General features: G+C 41.5%; 1 protein-coding gene across 1 annotated transcript in view; it reads right to left on the bottom strand.

Moving 5' to 3' along the window:
* Window positions 1-1,534: 1,534 nt before the first annotated feature.
* Window positions 1,535-15,656, bottom strand: part of JAKMIP3 (Janus kinase and microtubule interacting protein 3) — a gene marked incomplete at its 3' end in the record, with an annotated part of 28,764 nt that continues 14,642 nt past the window's right edge. Inside the window, exons 3-15 of the mRNA XM_009700834.1 lie at window positions 15,259-15,474; window positions 13,514-13,633; window positions 12,922-13,068; window positions 11,652-11,783; window positions 11,111-11,146; window positions 9,675-9,734; window positions 8,064-8,192; window positions 6,400-6,528; window positions 4,261-4,344; window positions 3,476-3,538; window positions 2,978-3,076; window positions 1,757-1,855; window positions 1,535-1,667 (exon numbers count right to left, since the gene is read on the bottom strand). Of these exons, the coding sequence (XP_009699136.1) occupies window positions 1,535-1,667; window positions 1,757-1,855; window positions 2,978-3,076; window positions 3,476-3,538; window positions 4,261-4,344; window positions 6,400-6,528; window positions 8,064-8,192; window positions 9,675-9,734; window positions 11,111-11,146; window positions 11,652-11,783; window positions 12,922-13,068; window positions 13,514-13,633; window positions 15,259-15,474 (1,447 nt within the window). The remainder of the gene's footprint in view (window positions 1,668-1,756; window positions 1,856-2,977; window positions 3,077-3,475; window positions 3,539-4,260; window positions 4,345-6,399; window positions 6,529-8,063; window positions 8,193-9,674; window positions 9,735-11,110; window positions 11,147-11,651; window positions 11,784-12,921; window positions 13,069-13,513; window positions 13,634-15,258; window positions 15,475-15,656) is intronic.

The raw sequence follows: 15,656 nt of genomic DNA, 5'->3' as shown, positions 1-15,656 counted from the left end.
CAGCAGAAAGCAGCGAGAAGCTGCCGAAGGGCTTTACAGAAATGCAAGTGAAAAAATGCACGGAAAAGGATGGGATCACTTGCACACAGATGGGACATGGGTTTCTTTTCCCAGACTCCCTAACAGCCAGCCATGACAATGTGCAGCCACAGGGCAGAGTCTGCCATTGGTGGCTGAGCCTGTGATGTTAAACGTGTGAAAAAAAGAAAAAAACCAAGTGATAACAACTGTAGACCAGTTAGCTTAAAGCCATCTGAGAACTGGGAATTTCCCTTGTGTTGCATCTGGAAGTTAGTTGTTGTATGTAATAGGGGAAAAAAAAATCAGGAGGAAATAACATACACTAGAGATCATGAATATAAATAAAGCAGCCAAAAGGAAATGAATGGGAATAGAAAACATGAGCAAAGCTATCACTTTTTGTGTTCCTGTTTGCCTCCAAATTGCCTGTTTGGGATACTGTTCCAAAACACACTGCACGCGACTAACCTGACGTTAGTAATTCCACTGAGGACAGCACTACTACAAGATTAATAGACTAATGGGTATTATCTTTCTACACATTAGCTCATTGGTGATTAAACTTATACGTATCTTTTTTTTATTGTTTGCACACAAAAGGTTTTAGGATTCTTCATATTTCCCCCAGTGTGAATATCATTAACTGCAGCAGTGGGGAAGATTATTAATTGCTTCAGTGTGTCTCAGGTCCTCCACTAATCCCTGCCTTGATTTTGTGGGACAGAGCACGTAGGTATCAGAGACTGGGGACAGTGGAGACATGATGACCTAATTGGTTTAACTGGAGAGGTGGATGAGAAATGCTTCCAGGCTGCCCCCATGGCCCTAGGGGCGGTGGTTTTGCTGGGATCCAAGCTGTACAGAGGCACGGGGAGAGCTGGGAGAACGGTGGGGACCTCTCTGCAGAGCCGGTGGTGGTGGTGGGGTCTCCCATGGAGAAGGTCCGCAGTGGCCAAGACCTCTGGAAGGCTCTGGGCTAGAGAGGGGCTCTGCTCCCCTCTGCCCCTCGCAGCCACAGGGGCTCTATGGCTCTGCTGATAGACGAGAGCACAGGGGAAAAAAATGTACAAGGGCACATGTATCTTCTGTATACATAACTGTATGTGTAATTATTCCTTTCCATTTGCTAAAGGAGAAACACTTTCAAATTTCTTACTATTCGCTGCTTCTTTTCATGCTGCTGTTGTAACCTTTTGTTTAATATCCTGGTTACTATCAAAGGTTTATGGGTTAGTAGACAAAATTAAAACACACAGCTGCTAAAATGCAAAAGAAAGCAAATGCAGAATAAGCACATAAATAAACTATGTGTGAACACTGGCCAGAAAAAAACAAACACCAACGTTTCAAAATACTTGCCAAATCATTGAAAAATTAAAAGCAATATTGTGACACCAAGATCCTGCATAGCACTTATCAGAAGGCTATTAACAAAATCTTAAAAAGCTATAAAATGCTTAGCTCGTAGCCCAGTACTTTGACCACAGGGAAGACAGGCTGTGCAGTAGCAAACCAAGAAGGCTTTGATAACTTAATGTGAGGACAAATATTTTCCAAAGCATGCACAATTTATTAAAGGAACATACACTTACGGCGTTATCCCCTAAAATGTCCAATTTTTTCATCAGCTCTGCTACTACTATGTCCTAACAAGAGAGAAATGGAAAACCAGGAGTCAGAACAGAATGTCTGATTTTATTTAGGGAAAGGAAAATATGAAACGAGAATCCCTTACTGTTACACCTTCTGCCTCGCAGTAGACTTGGAGAGGGCTTTTCCCCTCTGTAAAAGGACCATGGTGGAAGTTGATGGCAGGCGATCGTCTTTCTCTCTCCTGAAATTACAATAATCCCTTGGTTACCCACTTCGGTATGTCACAAATGACAGCCTCACCAAGAACTTGATAAATACGGTTTGAAAAAGGCCCACTCTAACTGAACACATTGCAAAGCAATGCTACTGCAGCATGGCTTTATTTTGGGTGCAGGGAGCACAGAGAGCCTTTCTCCTGCACCCTGTGGCTCTTTACACTAGCAGCCAGGAGCAAGAGCCATTTCTCTGGCCAGACCATGTGTTTTTGTGATGTTATTTAGGGCTCACAGGGAAGACCTCCCCCTCATTGCAAAGCAAGGTGGACATACATATTAGCAGCGCTAATATTTTCCCACCATGCTTCTTCATTGGGCACTGCTCATGACGATTTACCCGTTATTTTGACTACATATTTGAAAAAATCTATACACTTATACCTACTATAATATAGATAGCACTTAATTTTTTCTTGTAAGTGGCTGTTTTGTTAATCACTCTTTGGAAAATTTGGAAAAGAGCTTTCCAAGAGCTTACAGATTGTGTTTATACAGGTAATGATATAGAAAACGGAAGGCTCAGTGGAGTAACTTGAGCGGTCGAGGCCACATGATTCTTCTCTGCAGGTTTAGCAAGAGGTGAAACACAGCAATGATTTTTGGCAATGAAAAAAAAGTTCCTTTTTTTCTTTTTCTTTCCCATGTATAATGGTCGAGGCCACATGATTCTTCTCTGCAGGTTTAGCAAGAGGTGAAACACAGCAATGATTTTTGGCAATGAAAAAAAGTTCCTTTTTTCTTTTTCTTTCCTATGTATAATCTGTTCTGGTTTTATCTCTTTGCATTTTCAGGACAGATGGAGTATAGTAAAACGTGTATCTACATCATCCGCCAACCTTCTGGATCTTAAAATTACTTAAGTAGCAGGACTGCCAGAACAACCCATCAAGAATACCGGCATTGATCCCTGGATGTTTAGGGTTTTTTTCTCTTTAATTAGCACTTTGTACCAAACCCTTTGGTCTTGTTCAGTGCAATGTAGCTCTTCACAGTAAACATGGGCAGGTTCCCAAAGCCATGGTGCCCCCGGTCACGGCTCGCACAGCCCAGGGCAGGCGGGCAGGACCATGTCTGCAACACGTGCTCACTTCAAGCTCCAAGATCCTGAATTCCAGGAGCTCATTTTGATCCTTAACGTCCTGGACATCGTGTTTTAAGCGAGCTTCCTCAGCTTCCATTTGTTTTATCTGCAAAATAAAGCAACATGTTGTTAGCACTGTTTGCAGCATCACTCGAGATCCGTCACGCGTTGTCCATGCCAGGGAAACCCCAGAGTCAGCACAAGCACCAAGGGTCCAAGCCCACCCCCCTGGGATCAGCATGAGCAGGGACATGTGGCATCAGTGATGAGGGAATGCAGGGCTTTTCCCCAGAGCCTCTGTCCTCATGCGACCTCGCACCAGGACATTGTATGGGGCAATAGGGAATGCCAGAAAACCACTTTTTCTGGCAGGTTTATAAGGTTCTTGTTATTATACATTAATTACTTCCAGTAGAGCTGTGTGACACAGATTAAAATACTGTACCTTCTGCATTCCTTAAGCTACAAGTGTTATCTGAATAACACAAATAGAAATATTGAACACCTTTTCTACCAGTTCTTGATTTCTTCTATACAATGCTTGCTTCTCCTCAATCCACTTCATGTCCTGGAAAAAGAAATGACCACTATTGTAGGTGACGCTGGCAATGTTTAGCACAAACACAGTAGCAAGTATTTCATTCAATCACACATATAGAGAAGAGGGACAGAATAATATTGCATATGAAATTGTAATTCCATTATTTCCTAAAATAATTCCCTAAGCTAAAATTTTCCATCTTATTTTAACAGAGTCTGTATTATACAAATGGAATAGAAACACTCCAATGATTAAAAAACTCTTTCAGATAGAAAATTGGTTTGCATTAAAAGGGATATTTCTAGCTATGTATCTACTATTAAATTTCTATTACACTGAACATAAATTACATATTTCTGAACATTAGGCAAAACAAACCTTACTTTGAAACTAATTTTTTAGTTTGATGAATGTATAAAAACCACAAAACCCAGAACATTATTTATCAGCAAGGTTAACAATAATAAGAGGTTCAGCTGGAAAGGTAACGATCAAATGATTTAGTATTAAAGTTCTCAAAAAACATTTTCTATTACTTTTTTTTTTTTTTTGATCTGGAAAAGTAAGACACAAGCTAGAAACAGCCTGGAAACACTGAGAAGTCGCATCGGGATTGTTCTATACATCCATAAACACTGGCTAGCACCTGCAGTATTATTCGGTAAGGTGAGCAGGCACGTCTCTAGAGCCCCCTCCCGCTCCCAGCACGAAGGCTGGGGAAAGGGCCGGTGTTCGGCAGCATGCATTACCTGGCCCTGCTCAGCAAGGGCCTTCTCCAGGTCTTCTATCTGAGCCTGAGATCGGTGTATTTCTGCTTGGAGCTGCTCACGGGTCTGTAGGATACGAGGGAAAAAGAAAAAAAAAATAAAATCAAACTTTCTCTAAAAGACAAAAGCTAACACAGGCACAGAAAATACTGAAAATGTCAAATACTTTTAACAAATGATTTTTAAAGTTCTTTGGCAGAATAAATTTGCAGCTAAGGAGACACCATTAGTCATTAATGATAAAAAGAAGTCTGTAAGATAGGATAATAATTTTGAGACTTAAGCCAAGAGTAACATAAAGAGCATCCTATTAGGTAAATAGTAGGACAGCAAAATACAAATGGCTTCTTACAGCTGGTTAGGAAAGTCTGCAGTTAGCAGCCTTCCCTACTCTAGAACAAGGCATTTAAAAAGGCCAGTGTAATGCAAAGATTCATTTCTCCATGAAAACAAATGAAAATTAGTACGGCACCATTCTGGGCACACCTGTTCCCTTTAAATTTTTGATAAGTTAAAAAGCTCAGAACAGACCCTACATATGTAACCTTACAAACTGGCAAACTGCATTGCTCTTTATGCATTTAGTACCCTACTTTATGGTCTTACTGTATTCTGTGTAATTTTTTACTATACCTGTAGCTTCATGCTTATTTAAATATACACCACCTTCCTACATGTGTTTTCTAGAAAATAAATGCAATTTTTATTAGCTGTTTTATTTGTTAAATATTGTTTTATAGAACATTTTCTTTCCTCAAACTTTATCTGCTATTTTTGTTGTTATTTACAATGAAAACGATCTTACTTGTTTGCGTTACCTGTGTCATTCTCTCTTTTTGTCTCACTATGGAAAAAGTAAAACCAAGTCACTTTTCAAGCTGAGCATGTCTTATTTCTTTAGGATTTTCTTTTCATGTGCAATCCCTAGCACTTCAGAGCAGAGCCCATGCTTCTGAGAACGTTAGTTTTACTGCAGTTTGGACATTCAGAGAGAGTGAGATGACCTATGATTGCCAAACAGGGAAGTTGCTGGGAGAGAAGAGATGCTGCTAAATCTGGCTGGCTGAGAGGTACTCACCAGGGAAGACAGTGGTGAAATCAGTAGCTAATTCTTTGAATTATTCAGTGGAAGAAAACCAGACTAGTTATATACTAGGAAAGCCAAAATATTATTGTAAAGATGGAGATGAGATACAAGAATTTGGCTGTTTGTTTTGTGTGTAATTGGAGCCACGGAACTGCCCGTGGTTGGGACAATCACAGCTTGGTGGTCTGTGCTGGTGGGCCACAGCTGCCGGAGGCGTTCCCACCGGAGACAACAGGTTGGATGATATGGGTGTCTCCCAGCATTGTCATCCTCATCTTGGACTACTGCACGTCTTTCTGGACAACCCGTTCACACAACAGGTACAGAGCCAAATGAAGACTCTGCAGTTCCGTTTCTCCTATTAAACTTCAAACTGTTAGCTCAGAACAGAATTTGTCCCTTTATTTACTGTATTCACCTTTGCATTCTGTGCACGGTAAGTCCTGCCAACTCCCTGTGATGTACAACATACTCATAATAAATGTAATGTTTTATGCCACATGTCTGAAGCCACACAGGCTGTGTGAGGCAGATAGGCAGGCAGAATAGCATAGGACACTTTGCAATTTAATTAAGAAAAAGAATCTCATCTATAAGCCTTCTAAATATTTTATGAGGAATCATGTAATCTTACAGAACCCAGAAGGAATTAACTACCAGGCGTTGTATATTTAAGGCTAGCTGTCCTAGATTTTTATAGAAAAAGAGCTTAATTTTAAGGATTTCCCATAAAAATTCTCCCTGAATTTCTCTTAAACTGATCAGAGGTGAAAAGACTAAGGTGCAGTACTGGCGGTTCCTCCAGCAAACCAGCCCTTCCCAGGGAAAGCTGGACAGGCTGGCTGGCGTCAGAGACCCTGGAGCCCACCTTGGCAGCCAGCCCAGCCGAGTCCCTTGCCCTGCACTCCCAGCCGGCAGCGTGCTGGAGGGGCTGGCTCACCCCGGTTTAGCTTGAAAACAACCTGAGCAAGTACAACTGGAAACCCCCATACAATTACAATCCTTTATTTTCATGTAATATAAGCCATTTAGACCTTAACTTCTCGTTCTGCATCCAATGTTCCTCCGACCTGTTCTTGCAATAGGGCGTATGCTCGTTGCAGAGCCTGGTACTCCATCGTCAGCTGTCGAAACCGCAGCTCTGTCTCTTCCTTGGCCATGCCCTGGAATTAAAAACACAGATGCACTGTACCAGCTGCTTTTTTTCTGCAATGAAGGTACAAAATATTATAAGAGTGGATTATGTTTTCTTTCTCTAAGAAGTGCTAAAATTGTTACTTTCAAAATGCAATTTGGGAAGCACAGTACTAAGGATCTTGTTTATGTGCCCTCAGACTACTTCTTTTTTTGTCCCTTAAACATCTTTTGCAATCATTTATTTCAAGAAAACTCAATACAGAAAAAAAAAACCCCAAAACATAATTCCCCCCACCTTGGAAAGTTAAAAACTTGCCACCCACGTAACATACTAACGACTGAATTGCCCTTTATTACTGTAACAGGCAAAGTCATCACATTTAAAGGTGAAAATACAACTTCTTGAAACAACAAAAGGTTTCCGATCTGGAGAATAAGCCAAGCCTGACAGCCTCACTGGATTATTAAAACACTAATCTAGAGTTAATACTTGTAGAAATGGTGACATCAACATGAAAAGAGCCCTTCATCTTCTTCGCTCTCCTTACAGTACCCAGCATTGAATGCTTTCATGTCAGGTTGACAGGAATATTTCATTCGACATGAAATGAAATTATACTGCTGGTTGCATGCATAAACAGGGAAAAAAAGGTCAATACAGGAATGAAAAGTAAATAGGTTCATACATATAAAAATACATTCAAATTTCCTGCAGTGCAGCACACACCGGGTAACCAGTCATGTATCTTTTATGATGGAGATAGGAATTCTTTAGGTTCCCTTTTAACAGATGTAATTACAACCCATGAAGCAGGTGAAATGGCAGATGAAAACTCGCAGCCAGCATACCACAAAAAGGCTGCACATCGGTATTAGCAATTTTTTGTTTATCACACGATCCTTGTTAAACCCAGAAACATGTAATGGTACAGTGATCTGACATGTAATGGTACAGTGATCTGACACACACTTGGGAATGCACTGGTAGGGAAGCCCTGCAAAATACCGGGAATAATAACCTTTATTTGTATTACCAGCTACCTTTGTGTACTCTGCATTCAGAGCCTCCAGAAAAGTCACGACCTCAATAGATCGGTGCGGAGACAGTCTTTCCTCTGGAGACTGGGGCTTTATGTGACTGCTTACTTCTCCTTCCAGAAACACAGATCTTATCACTTACGGCTGTGCTCTGTGCTGAGGTCAAAATGACAGACAGAAGGACCTGAACCAAACTACCCACGCACAAACTCGCAGTAAATCTCAGTGTGAACAGATCTTCCTCGGGTTGTCTGACTTCTCAGTCCTTTTAGGCCTCTAACCTATAAACCTATTATAAATCTAATATTCTTAGGGTATAATATTTCCAGCTTGGCTAAAAATTGTGAAATTACTGAAGATTTGAGATCCAGAGGTATTAGCCAACATGCAGAATATTAAATTTAACATAGATTTTTAATTTTCTGGTCAGAGGTGATGGATGATTGATATAACAGACTAGGAATTTCATTAAAAGTTAGTAGCGAGGTTTCAAAACAAAATAACACATATTTTTGATCAATACCTCTTCCAAGTCATCTTCAGGAGTGCAAGGAGTTTGATCCGTCCGGTCAGTTTGATACGAGATAGAGGAACCATCAGACTCCAAGGAAGCTTCTTCATCGTAGCCAAAAAACGTCTCCACAACCGGCTTCTGGCAGAGACAAGGCGTCAGCGAGCGCAGCCACGCCGCGCAGCAGCGGTGCCATCAGCTGCACCAGCCCGACGGTGTTGGGGGGACAGCGGTGACTTTGGACACATGGCTACACTCTGAACCTTTGCAGGATTTGGACACATATACCTTCGGAGGAACCTCAATGCCAGATTATTGGTAATTCTCGCTCTGTTGCTTTTTGAAAAATTAGTCCAGTTCTTTACACATGCATATACATACCAAGTTTTTTCACCCCATGACAGTGCTCTAATGAAAGCTAAAACTATTCAAATCGCTGAATTGCCACATTTGTTATTAGGTATCACAGCATGCAACCTCAAAGCCCCTGTCTTTTTTTAATGTATTTTTCCTCCCAATTTCTCTAGCTAAGGCAGAGCACCCTTTTTACTTCTTGGTGTGTTCATCTCAGCATGAAGTGGGAGTCGTGCATTGAAATGTCTTTGTTAATCCATTGTCATCACCACAATGTCCCTCCTGTCATTATCGCAACTGTCACATGAAAAGTTAGATTTTCAAGAAATGTTCTACTTGTAAATGTGAAGTTAATCACCACAGCATTGTTTATACAGTTTGAAGAAATCCAGTTTTCCACTCAAAGCTGCTTTCTGTTTAAAAGAATGAGGGTAGTGGTGGTAAGGAAAGATTTACTGTTAAATGCCTGAAAGCCAAAGATGACATTTCAAACACAGTTCTAAAGATATTTTTAATTGTTGATTTACAAAAACATTTCTAGATTTTGGCTTTTTGTTTTAATTTGCAGTGGATAACTTCTGAAGGAGCCAAAATGTAGCTATCTTTTAAAGGCCTGGTTGCCATTTGCAGGATGAAAGGAGTTAAGGACTTGTCTCACATTGACCGCAGTTTGTTATTTGTAGATTCATTAGCTCCAACACCACCTTAATTCTTCATATGTAGAACACGGCTTGCTCTCAGGTCCCTGACTTTATACCTTACAATGTCATTACAGTGTTAATATTTATATTAACATCCTGCCAAGTATTCATTAACTAACATTTTCTTTTTCCCTGAGCTCTAACCAATGCTTCTTGTAACCAGCAATTTTTGCATGTTACTAAACTCCATAATGAATTATTTATAACCTACATATGTTTTTAGGCAGTGCCATTAAAAGATCATTTTGAGATGTGTTAATTCACAAAATCTGTCTCATCTTAAGACAATCACATACCACTGAAGTCCCACGGGATTGCTCGGGATAAACGCAGAGCATGCAAGCACTCGTAATGTGCGATGCAAACGGTTCCCCTACCCCTACCAGATCTTTTCTGAGTATCCCAATACAGTCTATGAATGTCTTTGAACTATGTGACCCAAATTTAAGACCAGGACCTGTTTGCAGACCCTTGAGGAGAACGTTCCCCCACCTAGCTCCGAGATGCTTGGCGGACCCTGGGAAGCCAGCATGCCCATCAGCATGTCATGATAGAAGCTTTTTTTTACCTTAGGAATTCTTGTCATTTTTTTCCTTTGCTTCCTATACCTTAATAGCTTATCACGTTCCTGAAAGAATCAGATACATACATTAGCTGTTTTCAGAGTGCTGTTACTCAAATTAACTATTTCATTACTAGTAGTCATTGGGCAATCACGAAATAGTGATGTCAGTGCTGGCCAGAGCCCCAAAATGAAATAACCATGCTTTCATCAGTCAAACGTTAGCTTTACTCCAACATCTTCCAAGTTTGCTATATACAAGTAGCAATTGCTCTTTATATTGATGAAGATCAAAATAGCAAAAGAAGGGTGATTATAATCAATACAGCACACTGATGGCTTAGGTGTCATTTCACAGCTGCTCTGCAAGCAAGCCTGTGTGTTCAAGCTCACGTTACGGCTCCTCTCCGGCAGACGGGCTGTCTGTCCAGGGGCGAGAAGCAAAGACTGACTCCTGCCCTTGGCTCTCGGTGCCGCGGCTGTTAGTGCCCTCTGGAAGGTGCACACATGCAACAGCCCAGCTACACAAAATTCAGAGATTGAACTCAGCACTTTCCATCTCAGCTTACTTCTCTGAGGATCCACATGCTGCCAGCGCCTCTGAAAAAAGGTTTGAGCATTTATTGCTGACAGCAAATTCTTCTGTTCAGTGGAAATTAATGACACTCTTCATAGAGTCATGCCCATTTTTTATAGTACTGAAAAAAATTTCTTCATTCTGGATTGAAATTACAAGCAAAGTCCAGAAGTTCTAAAGGGAAAACCCTTATAATCTTTAATTTTAACCAGTTGGTAAAAGGATGCAATGACATTGTGGGACATTGATAATGTGCCACTATCATCAGCCCAATGGCATATCCTAACATCAGCAGCAGTGACAGAAAAAAATCGAATACTTGTTTTGCTGGGCAACACAAGCTTTGCTGCATGCTTGGCAATGAAGAACGAAAGAGTACACATTTCATCAATACATATTAGTGGCTTAACTTCACAAAATCTTTACCAATAATAACAAAGGGATGAGTCGGGCAAGGGCAGTGACTGAGAACATGCCAGTATGGGAGAGACAAAGCTAGTGGTAATCAGACTTAAAAAAAAATGCAATTCCAACGTGGGACAGCTGTCCTGGGGATAGGGGACACTGGTTCTCGGCCGTCGGGACAGGATGACCACACAGAGCTTTGCCCCTGAGGTCATCCTAGTGGTAACAAAAAAGCTTTCCTCTCTCACCAGAGCTTTCCTCTCCACTATCACTACATTTTTCTCTGGTGAACAACTGCTGATACGGCCTTTGATAACATCTACGCTGAGAAAAACACTGTGTTAGCTTGCTGCCTGAATGGAGATGTAAGTGATAATATATATTGTTATACCCTGCATGCTTTTCATGAACAGCAATTTAAAGCACACAAAGATGAGGATGAAGTTAACATCATACTTACCATGACACTCTTCACATAGCCAGCAGTTTCCAGTGTCTAATGAAAAAGAATGAAATAACGTCAGTAAGTGTACAGACTTTAAAAAAAAAAAAAAAGGTATTTTCTTGAGGAGTATTATGATTACAATATTTTCTGTTTCCAAAGACTGAGAACATATTAACAAAGAAGCAAAAACCCAAACACAACATTGTGGAGCACCGCCCTTGTACACAGCAATCTTTAGCCCTGATGTTGTCTCCAGCTAAAGGAGCTCTGAGATTTTCTCTCGCAGGTGCAGGATCTGGCCATCAGCATATCTATTGGATGTGCTGCAATGGTTCTGTCATGCAAATACAATGTAGATTGAAAGGATTTTCTGATACTATACCACAGATAACTTCTATTCAGTTCAATTACTGGTAATCATAGAAATGCCTACCATGTGTCACTGATGCAAGCTATGCCCGTTAGCTGACTGAACCCCAAGCACCCGTTGCTTAGGCTGCCTGTTCTGCTATGGCCTTAGTCGACCTCGCATGACTGTGGCAGTATCACATTTTACCTTGGAGAGTTCATCAATGATATTTTGCTGTTCAATAACTTGTAGTCTCAGGAAATCAACTTCTCTTTCTTCCTGGCTGTGGTCAAGGTCATTTAAAGAGCTTGGTCTCCTTATTGTTCCAGCTCTTTGCCTCTAAAAAAAACCCCACAGAGCAGAAGAGGAAATGATCAGAAGGCTTTGCCAAAGTACAGTGCATAACCCTTCCCTTTACAGCTACTGAGGCATCTAATCTAACGGCTGTTCTGGCAGCTATCCTGCTTCCCTTTTGCTGAGCGTTACATCTAGACTGCAAATACACTGGGTGTTCCTGCTCCTCAGACTGCCACATGAAGCTCTCAGTCATCGGAGAGGACAGCGGGCACGTGGGGCCATCGCACCCCGCCTGTTAGCCTGCCAAAGATGGGAGCTAGCGGCAGCTCAGCTGCACGTGGTCTTTAGTCCTGCCAGGACCTGTGTGGCTTTCTGAAAGAGGGAAGATTTAGATGAGATATCAAGAAGAAATTCTTCCTGGTGAGGGTGATGAGGCAGTGGCACAGATTGCCCAGAGAAGCTGTGGCTGCCCCATCCCTGGGAGTGTTCAAGGCCAGGTTGGATGGGGCTGTGAGCAACCTGGTCTGGTGGGAGGTGTCCCTGCCCATGGCAGGGGGGTTGGGACTGGGTGGGCTTTAAGGTCCCTTCCAACCAAACAGTTCAGTGATTCCATGATTCTCCTGCAGGAAAGGAACTCAGAGAGTTGGGACCAATGCCGCTTCTCTCTGGGTTGCTCTCATTCATTTTGAGCTGCAGCAGTCCCAGAGCTGCAGCACGCACAGGGATGACCTCCTACATTCATGCAAGGCCACAGCTACTTGCTACCAGCTATCACCCACTAACAATATTCAACTGCAAAAAAAGGGAAAAGTCACAAGTGCAGGTTTCCTAGGGATTAGGAGGTGATTCTGGTACAAAAGTCAAAGGTGAAGTGGGGTGATTTGTGCTCATGTGGAAGCTGAGCAGCCAGTGACTGAGCAGTTGCCTGATCAAAATGTGCAAAGCTCACACAATGCCTTTTCTTCAGAACTGTTTGTTTTTAAAGCTACAATAAAACATTTTATGTAAAACTAAACATGATCAAGCCACAAACCACTCAGTAGCACACCACAGAACATTTGAGAGAGTACTGGAAAGAAGAAAGTTTCCTATTGAACTTGCCAGTTTGGGATAATGCCTGACTTCATCAGCCCTCTGAGTACTAAATTACATGTTCTTCTTGAAGCATAGAGAGACTTACCATTGCTATATTTTCTTGTGTTACAAATTTTAATTTATTTTCCATTCGACGTAAGGCATGTGACAATTCTTCATTCTTCCTACTAAGGCGTTTATTTTTGTCCAAAATGGGCTTATACTGACTTTCAGCTTCTCTAAGACGTTTTAACTGAAAGAGAGAATTAACACCTCCAGAGCTGTTATTTTTCAACAAATATATTAATCATTTTCTTTAACTATCACACTAGCAGTAGTTTCTCCCAATGAAAAGCAGAATTGATCAAAAACTCTTGGTATTTTCCATTGGGAAGCAGATCATTCCTCCTTCATGAGATATTCAGTCTGTGCAACAAGTGTATCATGTGGGGAATGTATTTATCTTTAAAAATAAATAAAAATAATCCCAGCTAACGCCATCTTAAAAATTCATTGTTATATGAGCAAAGATGAGTGTGATGTGGCATACCACCAAATACAGACCATAAGGAGGAGCTAGCTACTCCTGCAATGATTTCACAATGGCACAGGGGAAAACACTGCAATATTGGGGGTAAGGCATGGCCATGGCAGCTCATTCACAAGCAGTCATCGCCGCGCTTCGCTGCTGCTCTCACCAGCTCGTTTCTCTCCTCTGACAGCAGCGCATTCCGGTCCTCCAGCTTCCTGATGATGGCACTCAGCTCAGCGATTTTAAGTTGGAAACGCCGGGCATCCTTTTCATCCAACTGCTGTTCCTAAAACAAAGATCAACTGCAAATAACTGTTCATAAGTGTACACGCAATATCAATATTTTTCAAAGCTAAAACTTTTTCTTATCCCAAATCCAAACATTTCAAAACATTACGCGGCAGAGTGTAACCTATCTAACCTAACTGATCGCTGAAAGCTGCAGGATGAGACCAACGGAAAGTTAGGAGTGAAAATGTAACAAAGTATGCAAATGCAGAAGTATGTATATGCAAATACAAAGTCACAAATGGTAGACTTGGAAATAGAAAATAAAATACCAAAAATTAAGGCAATGTTTCCAGTGTATGCACTGTTGAACTGAGTGCTTCAGACACATCACCCACTCTGAGGACTTTGTTACAAGAAAATGATATTAAAAATACTGAAGTACAAATGGGGAAAATCCATGCAATTATACTATTGCACAAGCTCTTCAACTGTAAAGCTGTGGCCCTTACTGGGTTCTAAAGGGTCACTCATAAAGCCAAAAGGAGAGCACTTTATCTGAGTGAAAATACTTAAATCAAATTACAAATTAATAGAAATATAGGTAGATGTGTTCTCGTTCAGAATCAGAGAGGATTACATCTGTTTACAAATGTGACAGACTTTTTCCCCTTCTCTAGGACTTGTTCTGATGTTTGGCAGAAGTTGGGTACGAATTGAAACAAGCAAATTAGTGTCCACAGTGCTGGTGGCACTTTTGGGAGGTCTAGGGTTCCTCATTCAACAGGTGCAGGAGAGGCTTGGGACAAAGAATAAAATAGATTGGATTGCTCATGTATAAGTATTTACACTTCTACGGAGAAAATTAAGGCTGTTGCAAAAGAAATCTTGATGAGAATCAGCAATGAAGAAAATTTGCATACATCAGATATATGAGGTCAGTTAACTGAGGGGTCTTTAATATTAGCAAATCAAGGCAAAAGCAGAGAGGTGCCATAGTTATATTAAAAAAGGCATTGTGAAAGGGTGACTAAGATTTAATGTTCTGGATATTGCATTGTAGAAAATAAATAGGAGAGAATAGGTTAGCAGGTATTTAATTCACTTTCTGGTCCACTGAAAGCGAGAGCACGTAGCAGCACGAAAGCCCGGGCTAGCAGCGGTGTTCCAGGAGGACTGCGGGATTTCCCGCGCTTTCATGCACCGATTACCTTCCCCCTTTTCCCTTGGTAAACCGGCCTCGTACAGCTGCTCACAAAAGCCATTGTTAGCAGTTCCAAAAGCTAGCACACATACATTACTTGGTTAGAAATGCATTTGCATCATTTGTTGGCAAAATTGTGTCAAACCATCAAATTAAGGCAGGTGGCAGAAGTATGGTACAGTGAGGAAAAGGAAGAGAAAAAGAACAGAAAAATTTCACCCTGCTAACAAAACCAAACCAAACAAACCAGAAAACAAAACGACAAAAAAGCAAAAGCTCTCCCATAACAGGGCTTGATTTTGAAATCTCAAAGGTTTGGCTAACAGACGAGAGCGAGAAATCAGTGCCTCGGGGTTTCCCCTGCACAGCTATGGGAAAGCTGTTGCTCCAGGGTGCACTCATCAAGATTCTGTCACTTTGTGCCATTTTGTCACTCTGTCTGCTCGTTCGTTTAGGTGAAACCACGTGAAAGTGCTTACGGGGCTTCCCGAATGATCTGAAGCGTCTCCTGCACCACTTGCATAAGGAAGTTCCCGCTTGGGGCTGCTCAGATGCCGATCAGACTCTTTGATCTGGGAAAGTTGTTCATCTAAAGCCTCCTTTTGGAGCTGCAGTCTCTGAGCATGCCCGGCTTGAACCCCTAACTCTCTCTCCAGCACGTAGACTGCTCTGTCTTTAAACTTAATCTCCTCCATCTACAAGGAGAACAGAACACAATCACACAGGCAGGCAGCGGCTTGACAACAACAGAGCATCTTATGACCCCAAATGCGGCCAGAGAACAGTTGCACAGAGCCGACACCCCTCAGCATGGCAAATACAACAACGGTCTCTTGGCAATAGAACAGCATTTGACAGTGAACATATGAACTGAACC

This window comes from Cariama cristata, unplaced genomic scaffold, assembly GCF_000690535.1.
Source record: "Cariama cristata isolate BGI_N322 unplaced genomic scaffold, ASM69053v1 scaffold17875, whole genome shotgun sequence".
NCBI classification, from domain to species: Eukaryota; Metazoa; Chordata; class Aves; order Cariamiformes; family Cariamidae; genus Cariama; species Cariama cristata.
This window is presented reverse-complemented; position numbering and strand designations above follow the sequence as displayed.